This window comes from Lampetra planeri, chromosome 41 (genome assembly GCF_965212315.1).
Source record: "Lampetra planeri chromosome 41, kcLamPlan1.2.h2, whole genome shotgun sequence".
NCBI lineage: Eukaryota > Metazoa > Chordata > Hyperoartia > Petromyzontiformes > Petromyzontidae > Lampetra > Lampetra planeri.
Genome location: NC_136147.1, coordinates 248,144 through 260,739, shown reverse-complemented (window position 1 = coordinate 260,739; position 12,596 = coordinate 248,144). Strand labels below are relative to the sequence as shown.

General features: G+C 50.7%; 1 protein-coding gene across 2 annotated transcripts in view; it reads left to right on the top strand.

Moving 5' to 3' along the window:
• Positions 1–12,596, top strand: part of LOC144732034 (calcium/calmodulin-dependent protein kinase type II delta chain) — an 86,685-nt gene that overhangs the window by 25,499 nt on the left and 48,590 nt on the right. For both annotated transcript variants that reach the window (XM_078613231.1, XM_078613230.1), the window contains exon 3: positions 7,095–7,154. In XM_078613231.1, coding sequence (XP_078469357.1) covers positions 7,095–7,154 — 60 coding nt within the window. The remainder of the gene's footprint in view (positions 1–7,094; positions 7,155–12,596) is intronic.

Genomic DNA, 12,596 nt, shown 5'->3' with positions numbered 1-12,596 from the left:
TGGGTTCTCAAACGTTTCGAGTTGAAGACGTGTGAGACCCCCGGCGCAGATGGCCGAACTGTCACGCGAGTGCGCGAAAGGGTGTCTTCAAAAGCAAAACAACCAAACCCAAACCTGAGCGCAATGCCAGCACGCTTTGCATGTCAAGACGACGTCGCCGTTCCAGAGGTCGTTCTGAGCGCAGCCGCAGTGACAGCCGCAGCCTCAAAAACGAGCCGAGGTTGTCGACCCGATTTACATTCTCGGTCGGTCGAAGGGCAACGAGGCAACCGCGTGCAGAGCCGGTTGTCATGTTTGCCGGGACGACGCGGCCGGGACCCGACAGTGTCTCGCGTGTGCGCCACTTCGTTGTTGAGCTATCATTTGTGGCCAGATCGCTTCTGAAAATTTAAGTTAATGCCTCGGTGGGCTTTGCCTGGTATGATGGGGGTGGTCTAATGTTGTATTTGTGTTTGGCTGATGTGTTACGTTGCACTGCTATCGTGTCTTTTGTACTGTTTGTTGTAACGTTCTTACCCGCCCAAACTGGACATCTGTGAAGAAAGCTTTATAGCTCATCGGAGTCCTCCAGTATCAATGAATATTCTGATTCTGTGTGCGGTGGCCGCGTCTGAGTCACGCGCCGCGAAGGCAACGAACGCGCCTTGGGATCGACGCGGTCCTCGCTCGCACGCACGCTCGCTCGCGTGGGTTACCGCCGCCGGTACTTCTCCAAACACCTCCGCGCGGCACGACACAAATTACAATTTTCAGCTCCACACGCAAACGTGGTGGTTGGTGGTGGTGGTTGTGGGGGTTGTGGCGCTGCTATTGCAGGTGGTGCAGTGGGCGGTGGCTCTCTCCTTGCATTAGCCCCCCCTACCCCCCACCCCCCACCCCTCCTTCCACGACGGCCGCGCTGCTTGTTAACACTTCGCTCGCCGCGTGACTCGCCGGCGAGCGTCCGCAGCCCCCCAGCCTCGGCTGCGGAAACTGCCGCTCGCTTATTTTTAAACCGCACGGCCGTGCGCGCGTGTGTGCGTGTGCACACGCGTGTGCACGTGTGTGTGTGTGCGCGTGTGCGTTTTTGGTGTTGGGGATTGTGGTTCGACGTGGGGGGAAATGCCAATCCAAAACGATTTTTTTTTTACCATGACCCAAAAACAAATTGTGAAGTTGGCAATTTTGACGGGGTTATATATTTTATATTTTACTTATTTTAAAAATTCTGTAAGTTACACGTATACGGTTAACGATGAATAATTGATGTGGCTGTTAGCCGACATCTGAGCTTAGAAGAGGCTTGGTTGTGTGTAGCCGTCCCTGCAGCTGTCTTGGCCTCATTACTTAAACGTTTTAACGGTAAACATGGCGTTATTAATATTTTCCTCCGCTTTTAATTTTGGTTATTAACGTTTTTAGATTAACGCTGCAAAAAACCACAAAGCTAACGCATTAGGTAAATGCATCCGGACCAATCTTACTGCCAGGTTTTGATAAATTATAAGGGAACAAAAATACGAATTAACATTTTTTCAACATAAAAATTGTTTTGGTGGCTATGCGGTTCTGTAATGGAGTCGGCGTACAGGTAGGTCCAGGTTCACACTTCGGGGTAGACACCGAGAAAAATAAAATACAAAGCTTCACCTTGTTTACGAAGCGTGCTTTGGTCCAGTGAGTGTGTCTTCACCGCTGCCTTTCACCGATGACTGCACACAGAACTGTATATCTGTAAGAGTGTTTGTATATGTATATAAACTAGAGCTGGGATTTAACACGCAGGCTCTCACGGACAATATTATTCTTCATAATATATTTTTGGGTCTGATAGCGCAATTAAAATGTGTGTCGTGAAACCCTCCTCCATCTGCCTGAAGATGCCGGTTGTCAATACTGACGAGACGTCGTATCCAGTGAAATGTTGTGCTGTGGAAGCGGTGATAAATTGGCACGTTTTTCCATCACGTGACAACTTTGTTAATTGACTGTTGAGTGCAGGAGGGTGTTCGACACCTTTCACTTGCGCTATCTGACCCAAAATGAAATATTAATCGTAGAGCTCCCATAGATCGACCATTTAAGTAACGGATCGCTCCCTATCATCGATTCGACAAATTATACGACGCAAAAACAGATGGGGGGGGGGTTTAAAAAGCCTCGCCAATGTTACCACATGCACTGCTGGATGGAAAGCGATGGGCCGGCGTTGATGGCGTAGTCGGTATCAATCGTGGTGTGTGGGGGGGGGGGTCCTGCCTTCAGGAGGCAGGATGTAGGGGGGTGGTGGCAGTCATGCTTAAAGGGGCCCGAGAAATCGACACAAATAATTTTCGGCTGATTTAATGTTTTCCATCAACTTATTGTCTCAACACTTATACAAAAAAACCCCATCAATTGCTGTTGTTTTTTCACGCCTTTTTAAAGATGCTTGCTGTCTGTCGCACCCCACGCTTACAGAGCAGCAGCAGATGATTTCGAACCGCCGCAGCACTGAGCCAGGCCAGAGGCCCATCGACCCTGGTGAAGGCCCGAGGTGCCCAGTTCTGTGTCTTGCCCGGTTAATAGCGGCGTCCTTTGCAGTGGCTGCGGAGTCCCAAGTCTCAAATTGCTTATCGATTGGCAGTAACGTCGTTGGCTGGAGAAACAATAAAAAAAGACGAAGTCTGAAGGGGGAAGAGATAAAGAGGGAGGCGCTAGGCTGGTCCACGTGGAAATTCGTCGTCGCCTGCACGTGCGAGGCGTTGTTACGGGGCCTGTCGGGCTAGGCGGAGGAGGAACGACGACGAGCAATTAAACGTTAAATGACGCCGACGACGCCGACGTTGATGTGGGATGGTGGAGCCGGTCGAATTTACAAACACGTGCGTCCATTTGCGCTAAAAGCTAAATCTAAATTGCAGCGTGCGCGAGCAAATTGTTCGGATCGCATCCCCGCAAATTAAAAATGTTTTCCGCGTCCGACACCCACGCTCGTTTCATGCTCTAGCCGGAATGCATTAGTCAGCATTGCCGCGTGCCACGCAGTGACTGGCAAAAGCCCTCTTATTTAATTTGCCCGAATGCATTTGTATCATTATTTTGGAAGAGAAGGCAAAACACCGCACAATTATTGAAGAAAATACGAGGTCAAATTTACATTGGAGTTCACCGGCGCGTGCAAACGATTATGCGGGGTTTTTTCGCGCAAGAGAACACTGTGTTCCCTCGGAGTGCATTGTCCCAATATTTTTTTAAATAAACATCATTAAGGGCTCTAAGCACCGCTTATATTCCGGTCAGTTTTACAAAATCCCTCTTCACACTTTGCGAGTTGCGGCGGTTCTCCGAGCCAACCTCGGTGTAGCAAAACAAAAACATGATTTCAGAATCGTTGACTTAATTCGTGTTTTTGAATAAATTCCAGCCTCTATCCCGAGGACCAGTCTCTGTGGGATCTCGCCGCCGTCGCGGCAAACGCTGCCAACACCCTTGCCCGGGGTCACTGGCAAGGCTGCTGATGTGCGGGGCACGATGAAGGCCGAACAAAAGGCCACCGACCCGCGAGTTCCCGAGACACTTTGGGGGAAAGATCTTTGATCCCCCTCTCCACCGAACAAAACATCTATATATATGTATCGTGCTCGTCGAACCATGGATTTAATTGCAATCGTCAGTCACGGTCTATCTGCAGCTGAATGAAGATTTATTTTAATATTTGATCCTGCGCTGAATTTATACGTAACAATATGATTGTTTGTCTATCTGTAATGCGTGGCTTGTGGGGAAGGGTGGGAGGGTTGGCCCATGCTGTGGAAGTGGAGGTGGGAGGGTGATTGGACTGAGGTGGAGGGGAGGGGCTGATTGCCTGAGAGAGACGCTGGGCTGCTGGGGAAAGAGGGGTACCGACATGACGCAAGATTGGGGGGAGCTTGTGAGGAGGGGAGGGTGATGACATCGCGAGACGTAGAAGGTAATGAAGATATGGGAAGAGCGATGACGTCACGTGGCACTGGTGAGTTGGAGCAGAGGGGTGATGACGTCACGCTAGATTGGGGTGCGTTGGTGAGAAGACGGCGTGACGACACCAGACCGGGGGTCTTGGTGAGGATAACGGTTGGTGAGGCCACGTGACACGGGTGAGGGAGTGATGACGTCAAGTGGTCCAGGGAGGTGGGGGGGTTATGACGTCACGTGACATTGGTGAGCTGTAGGAGATGGAGTGATGGTGAAACATATTCGCTTTCCTTTTATCGCATAAGTCCCGTGGGTTCCTTCAAGTCATTGTAATAATGTGCGATCCTCACCCCCAGGGGGGAGTCTCACCCCCAGGGGAGTCTCAGGTGAGACTCACTCCCAGGTGAGTCTCACCCCCAGGGGGGAGTCTCACCCCCAGGGGGGAGTCTCACCCCCAGGGGGGAGTCTCACCCCCAGGTGGGAGTCTCACCCCCAGGGGGGAGTCTCACCCCCAGGGGGGAGTCTCACCCCCAGGGGGGAGTCTCACCCCCAGGGGGGAGTCTCATTCACTCTCGTGGAAACATCGCTCTGATTCGCGTTGTTTCGATATTCGTTGTCGCAACTTTCAGGAATGCATCCCTGACGTAAACCGGCTTATTACTGTGTTTTCTAAACGTCTACATAATTTGGTCAATTGGTGGCGCATTGGTGAGCCTGCTGTGCTATGAACCCTGAAACCCAATATTGATTCCAGGCCACGGTGAACGTCAGTGGTGAGTAATATCAGGACATGTTCCTGCCCTTCCCCCCCCCACACCACTGCCCCCACCTTCACTAGCCCGTATTTACCAGCGTGGTGAAGTATGGTCAAAGAACTCTCCAGACGCCCGGCAGCGTGAGAAAGATGTTACCCAGCCGAGGATTGACAGAGGGATGTACCGGCACATACATCGCACAAGTGATGGTTACCAATAACCACGCGTTGCACTGTGCACGCTAATGTGTCTACTGGACATCCTTGAGAAAGAGCTCCATAGCTCTACGAATTTCTCTGGGATAAATGAACATTCTGATTCCGTGTTATGGATGGGAAATGGCTGAAATTTCATTTATTTTATTTTATTTCCCACCCCCCCCCCCCTCCATGCATGTTCACAGCAGCACGATTGTGAAACGTTTGACAAGCTGGGAGGTTTCCAATTTTCTTTTTTTTTACAGAACCGTCCAAGTAACGTGCCCATCAATTCGGGGTTTTGTCCGTTATCGTTGCTCGTAATTTGCGTTTCATCCCGCGAGCGAGTGAGCGAGTGATCGAGCGAGTGAGCGGGCGCTTCGCGGGGGAAGCGGGGTGCGACCCCTGGGTGACCTTGGCAGTGACGCATGCTCTCGTGCCTCCGCGTGTTGATTACACCTGCGGTGGGTGGGGCTGGTGGGCTGGTGGATCCCCGAGGGGGGGGGGTCCCTGGTTGGGGGGGGGGGCCCTTCCCGACGAGATGACGAGGAGGAGGGGGAAGCAGCAGCCGGAGCGCTACAGATGGGAGCGAGCGGCACGGCCGCGTCACCGCACGGCATGCTCATGGCTGAAGATGCCTCCTCGCAAGGCAGAATTCTGTAGAAATCTATTGAATTTATTTTGCACCGTACGTAGCCAACCGTGGTAATCAGAGGTGCGTGGGGGGGGGGGACGCAAACTAAACAGTATTAGAGAAACACCCCCATGGCGCTGCCAGTGCTGCTCGTGGTGGTGCATTTCTCTGCCTCTCTTAGAACAGACGACTGCAAAGAAAATCCGCATGAGGTTGTATTCGACTGGCAACTGCAATGAGATATTTGTCACTGCTTGGCAAGCATGCCTGAAGATGCCTAGCAATGCAAAATTCTATAGCAATCTAACATGGTGGTGTAATATATGTATGTATATTGAACCTTTGCACCGTGCATAACCAAGCGTGCTCATTAGAGGTGCAGGGGAAATGACAAAAAACTAAACACAAAAAGCAGTTCTAATGATATTCTTGGTTCTTTCGGTAAAGTCACATAGAAGGGAACTAATACAATATTAAAAATAAAACATAACGTGACTTTACTGAAAGAACCAAGAATATGAATCCCTGCAGTCACGAAAGCTTTAAATCGAAATTCAGTTCTAATGAATTCAGTTTTCAATCTAGACGATTGAATATCGCATAGCTCCAGTGGCTTCACAATACCGGAAGCAGGAGCAATCCAGACGGCTGCAGAAGTGCATCTGAAAGCGCGCCGTGCAGTGACCGTCCTTGTTTTATCGCCAACCAAAACCCACTGGGAAGATGGCAGGAGTTCGCGAGCAAGCCGGACTTGCAGGTCCAGAGGTCATCCGTTCTGATCTCCCGGTACAGCAGTTATAACAATGCAGGAAGTTTCTTTAAATCCACAGCCCCCCCTGTCTCCTGCTACCCCCCTCCCACCTCTGTCCCCTCTGTCCACCCAGCAGTCGAAATGGGAACACTGTAGTTAGTCGATCGGCAGGTCACGGTGTGGTGGGCTCAAGTGTTGGTGCTCGAACCTCTTCCAAGATGTCCGACCAGCATGGCAGAGTAGATTTAGAGAGGCTGTCTCCGATGGGAGCCTCTTCCACCCAGCATTGGCATAAGCGAGGGAATTGCAGAGCTGCACCTTTTATCTTCCATTTTCTTTAAATGTGTGTGTTTTTATTTCTCAGGCTGTCGGTGCTTTTATTATAATAACAATTCCATTTGAGCGTCACGTCGGCAGCAGGAGGAACATCCCCGTTTGGGAACCTGATTCTATTTAGCACCGCGGTGAATGTAGCAGGCCGCTCAAGCGGCTAGAAGAGTGACATCAATCCGTCACGACGCACGGAAGAGCCGTCGATTCTGTCACATGCGCCGCTCTGCAAGCTGTGCAGTCGCGCTGACCGAGCCGTGCGCCCAACCCGGCTGCACCACGAGCGGTGGGCTTTGTGTTGTCTCCAAACCGGTGGATTCCTCGTGGTTCCTTTCGGTGGCCCTCTCCACGGCCACAGGGTGTGCTTTGGTTATCTCCCCCGTGCCGTGGCAAATTGCCGGAGTTGGCGGTGAGGACTCGTTACACGGTCGCTATTCTCGAGCAAGGCCACTTGCCCTGCCGGCTGGCCTTAGGGTTGTAAACCAACGGCGTGTGTCTCTCCTGTGTTGCAGATCACCAGAAGCTGGAAAGGGAGGCTCGGATTTGCCGCATGCTGAAGCATTCCAACATCGGTGAGTCCAGCCTTGCCTGTCTGTGTTTCTCTGCCCGTGTTTCTGTGTGTGGGGTGGGGGGGGGATGGTGGCACATTGCTTAGAGCACTGGACCCAAGTGTCCAGAGTTAATTTCCCGCTCGGCAGCAACAACGGTGACGAATATTCCAACTAGTCCGGGTCTCTCCGAGGTTGACTCGGCCTTGAACGAGTACCGGCTGAGGTCTGTCCTCGTCAACACTGGGGAGATGACAAAGGTTGCCAGGCGTGGTGGTGGTGGTGGTCACACCGCTCTCTCATGCCGTGACGAGCTTCAGAGGTGCCACTCGCTCACGGCACGTGTCCCAAGAGTCCTTTAAAAGTCTCTGTGTGCATGTCCTGGGTCATCTGACTGATGTCGGCTAAGACATGCGGAACATCGTTCCCGTGTCCTCCTGACAACGAACCTTCGGCCCTTCATGCGGCTTCAAAGTGCACCGAGTCTGGTGCAAGCGCTGTGTGGTCACATCGCCGTCACTCAGTGGTGCATGGCAGTGTTTTGTGTTGTCTTGACACAAGCTATCTAGTACGGTGTGTAAACGTCAGCATTTGAGAGACAAGGTGGCTAGGCGTGATTCTGGCCACCAACAGGACTACATAGGTGCTTGCTGACCCAACAGTCTGGCTTAAGCTTCACGGGGGATCTTGTTTTTTTTTCGTTTCTGCCACTATATGTGTGTGTGAATTTGCATTATTCCTTTAATGGGATCTACATGTATGCATGGATACATGTTTAACTTCTTTCGCACTGTACATAGCCAACTATGCTAATCGGAGGTGCGGGGGGGGACAACAGACTAAACACAAAAAGCAGTTCTACAAAATTTGTTTTAAATTTAGATTTAAAAGTGCATAGTTCCCGTGGCTTCCTCATATCGGAAGGAAGAGCGTTCCAGACGGCCGCAGAAAAACTCAGGAGGTGGAGGAGAAGCAACAACAACAAGAAGCAAAGGTTGGGCGGCTACACCACTGAGCTGGTAAACCCGCCAGCAGCCCTGGTGCATGCGTATGAAGAAACTATTTGCGTGTTTGTCACATTTAAGGGGGTCGGTGATTCCAGCAACTCTTGCGGCTGTACGGGTCGCGTGTTTGAATTACTCCCAGCATGTACGAACTTGCAATGATCGATTCCCTTGGCGCCTGATTCGATGCATTTGTCGCGAGCTTAAGAAACAGATCGTTATTCAGTGAAATCTGATGTATCTTGTGATCTGCTGCTGTCAATGCACCCCCTCCACCACCGAGTCCACTCGCCCTTAAATTAACACTCAGCCTGGCACAGCTGCTGCGCTGATATATTTTCCACTTAGTAGTGAATTGTGGCTGCCGCGCTGGTGTGCTGTTTCATGATTAGTGTCTTGCGCGCACCCGTGCGTCGCACTCCGTGCGGCGGCGTCGTGCGTTTGTTTGTGAGCGGGAGCCGCTGTCGTGATCCATCGTCGTAATTACGTTTTTTTGTGGCGGCGCGTCTCGCCCCGCTTGCTCGTAGTGTGCCGCATCCGATCGGTAATGGGAGCGAGTTAACAGGACATAAGTCCCCGTCCATGCACGGCTTGTCATAACTTGGCACTGCTCATGTTGTGCCCATTATTAAAACGGCATCTTTTATCTGCTCGGAAAATAATTTGCATGTTGACTCTGAAACCATTTCCGTGCCCGTGCTGTGCTTGCTTCGCTGTAAGCGGTGACAAATATCTCATTGCTGCAGTCGGTCGAATACAACTTAAGGGGGACTAATAGAGACCGAGAAATCCGCCACCGTCAGCATCACTGGCAGGGTCCATAGCCGTGGGTGTGTTTCTCTCATACCGCAGCGTTTAACAATTCTGGCAGTGATGTTTTTATTTTTATTTTGTATCCCTTGCTGGTGTGTGCGTGCACGTGTGTGTGGTGTCTGCGTGTGTGTATGCGTAAAGATCCCCGTATAGCCTTAGCGGACTGTAGGGGCAAGTGCTGTTAGTGGGCACCTATGAAGGCCGGAACGGTATGGTATGTGTGTGCGATTACATGCGTTTTGTAGTGGAGTAGTGGTGCAGTGGTTGGCACATTTCGCTCAGGATCCAGCCACCCGAGTTTCATTCCCACTCGCGGCTAATTTTCATGACGAATTTCTGAAACTGTCTTGGGCCTCCCCGAGGTCGACTCGGCCTCAAATGAATATCTGGTGCAGTGTGTAATGATCGCCACTGGGGAGACAAAGGTGGTCAGGTGTGGAGCTGGTCACCCACCGCCTCGTGTGCCATACCGGTCTAAATCTGTGCTCGCTAACAGCACTTGCCCCAACAGTCTGTTTAGGCTATATGGGGGGGGGGGGGGGGTTGTCTTTGAATCTATTTGGGTTGACACCTAGATCTGTTCCATGACCTCCTGCCACTGAGCCTTAGACACTTTGTGTCACGTGGCCTCTGGGCACACGTAGCCTGGCACAAGCACTGCGGTGACATCCCCATCACCTCGCAACAAATGGCGGTCTATTGTTATTGTTTGTTGACAGCATGCGAGTGTGCATGTGTTGTGTGCGTGCACCTGTGCATGTGTTATGCGCGCGCACATGCGCGGTATGCCTCCTCAGAAAATCATTAAATTTCACTTGCAGTTGTGCAAGAGACGTTGATTTGCATCCATAAAAATAATATAACATGCGAACATGACACATCCATGCGGCGTGTCCTGAATATCAAGGCTGGTCACTGTGCGCTTTATTATTCAATTGTTCAGGAGATGGCCAGGTATTCATCTCCATAATATTTCCATATCGGGCAGGAAATAATAAATGAAGTCATTTTTAAACAACTGAGATCTAATCCATGAGGCTGCAATAAAACTAATCTCGGAATATATAAAATAAAAAGTCTCTGCACAATAATATGGGGAAGACCACGCAATTAGGTAGGTAAGCAATTTGAACAAATGAAATCAACTGGGAAGTATCCCAATGCAATGTCATTTAAGTAATATTATTTAGAATGATTATTTCTGCACCTGCGATTCGCACGGTTGGCTACATACAGTGCAAAAAAAGCTCAACATACAGTACATACAATATCACGCATGGAGAAGAAGAGAAGGACCTGCTCGCTGACGTGTTGTGGAAAGAAGATGGTCCATGGAGAGAGAGAGAGGCCCGATCGTGTGACCCCTGTATTTTTGGAGTTTGCATGTGTCTCTCTCCGTGGTCGTATGGATTTTTGTCTGGGTCTTCCGGTTTTTTCCTCCACATTTAGAAACATGCATTTTATTAGGCTGCTGTAAATTCCCACACGATAAGCCACTTTGTTGAGGTGTCATTTGTGGCCAGGTCGCTTGAGAAAGAATAGCTTGGTGGGCCTTACCTGGATTTCACAAATGTATTTCTACCTTTTGATCACACGCTCTCAATCGGGCCTGAGAAAAGCTTCACATGAATATTCTACACCGGTATCAAGGGTCATGTAATAGTATGGCAGATCTGGATCGCAATGATAGGAAGGGATGAATAAGTGCAGGTTAGAAAATCTGAACTTGATCACGAAGAGGAAAGTTTTTCAATCGGCGCATATCGTGACACGGATCGTCAACACGGACACAGCGATGGACTCTCTCGTGACGTCTTTGTTCTCCGGAGGGTGGATAAGAGAGAGGGCCCTCTTACAAAGTGACTCCAGAAGTAGCTCTTGAAACATCAACTTGCGGAGTCATTCTGACAACGGAGCGGTGCGCACTGCTAAGCTGTGAGAGTTCTCTATCTCCTGACAGGACCCGCGGTGAGCACAGCTTTCATCTAATTGGCAATAAAGAGCCCAATAAAAAAGAAAAATGTAACATTTGCGTAATATGACGCACTGGAGCTGATCGTTTGTGCACCTTTGCCATATCCAAAATCCGAAGCGCAAACATTCCCAGCCGTCTAATTTAATTAAATTAGATTTTGCTGAAATGTTCTCATGCAATTACGTTAATTAAGGTCTCCCTTGCAAGATTACGACGTGAATGTCAACGGGCGGGCCCGTCTGGTGCCCGAGCGAAGGCCGCCGGTTCGTGGAGAGCTCCGACAGGAGGATGAGAGGGGCCTCCACTAATCCCGAGAACGCGCACGCAGCGAGCGTTCTGCTCGATTCGCCCGTCCCTTCGTCCGACCAATCAGTTTTCAACCAAAACCTTTCCCGGGGTCAATGAGATGCAGTGACCCCGGAGAGAAGTCCCCCTTCTTCCACTGCACCCTCCTCCTTCATGCCGGCATCGACGCCGGGGTTTCTCAACACCCCAGCCCTCGTTCACCCCCCCCCCCCCCCCCCCCCGGGCTCCGTGATCCCCATCTCTCTGCCCGTACTCGCCGTCCGGATGCAAATGAAGGCGTCGTGAGTCACGCTCGCCCCGGTGATTCGGTGAACGTGGAAGCCTGCACCGCGGTGGGCCGCGTTGTCTTAGTGCAGCGCAGCATTTGCATGTGAACAGGGCCCCCACTTCTTTACACATCCCCCCCCAACTATGGTGTGAATGCATATCCCACGAGACCGTCTCTTCGTGTTTGTCTCTGTCCATCTTCCTCTGCATCTTGAGTCTCCACTTGCCTCTCTCCTCGTGTCCCCCCCTCCCCCTCTCTATCTGTCTCCCGAGGCTCTCGCTCTCCCTCCGTGCCTCTGTTTTCACCTCTTGTCAGTGGTCGTGTCTCTCTCTCGGGGTGGCACTTCGTATCGCCCCCCTCCCCCCGATGCCCAGCGTCATTTTGCTGACCAACATTTCCCCCGTGTAACAATGCGGAAATGTGTAACGTATCTTTACTCGATGTCCAAGCCTTCAAGGATGATGGCATCTCCGATTACGACGCGGTTCATAATTTGCAAGCCTGGTCTACTGCGAGCAATGTGACCGGATTAAAATCCACCCCACAATTTAACATTTTTTTAAACACAAAACAACTGAAACCTCAAAAGTAACAAGGGTGTCCACCTGTGAAATTGTGGTTCGCCAGGGTCTCGCTCGCTCGCGATAGCGATTCTCAACCGGCTGTCACCTGCTTCAATAGCAGACATCAATCTCTCGGCTACTCAATCGATCAATCGATATGTAATAAACACGGTACAGTGTGGTTTTAGGTAACGCCAGTGGCTGGAAATAAAACTGTTTGTGTGGCGAGAAACGTTTATGTTTGTATACACGTGTGCGTGCGTATGGTCACATCACCCGGAATGCACCCGAATCTCATCAGATCTCCGCGGCGGAGTAAGATTGAGCCTGGATCGTACTTTGATGGGTGGCCACCGTTCGTTGCAGGTGTAAAACTATTGTAAACGGAACTATATAATTTTTATTTTACCAGGTAAGGCCCACTGAGCTTATGTAGCTCTTTTTTTACAGTGACCTGGCCACAAATGACAGCTCAAAAAAGTGGCGCATGCGGAAATGTTGAGCAGTCAACTCCCCTTAACGCAAGTTTCTAGATGT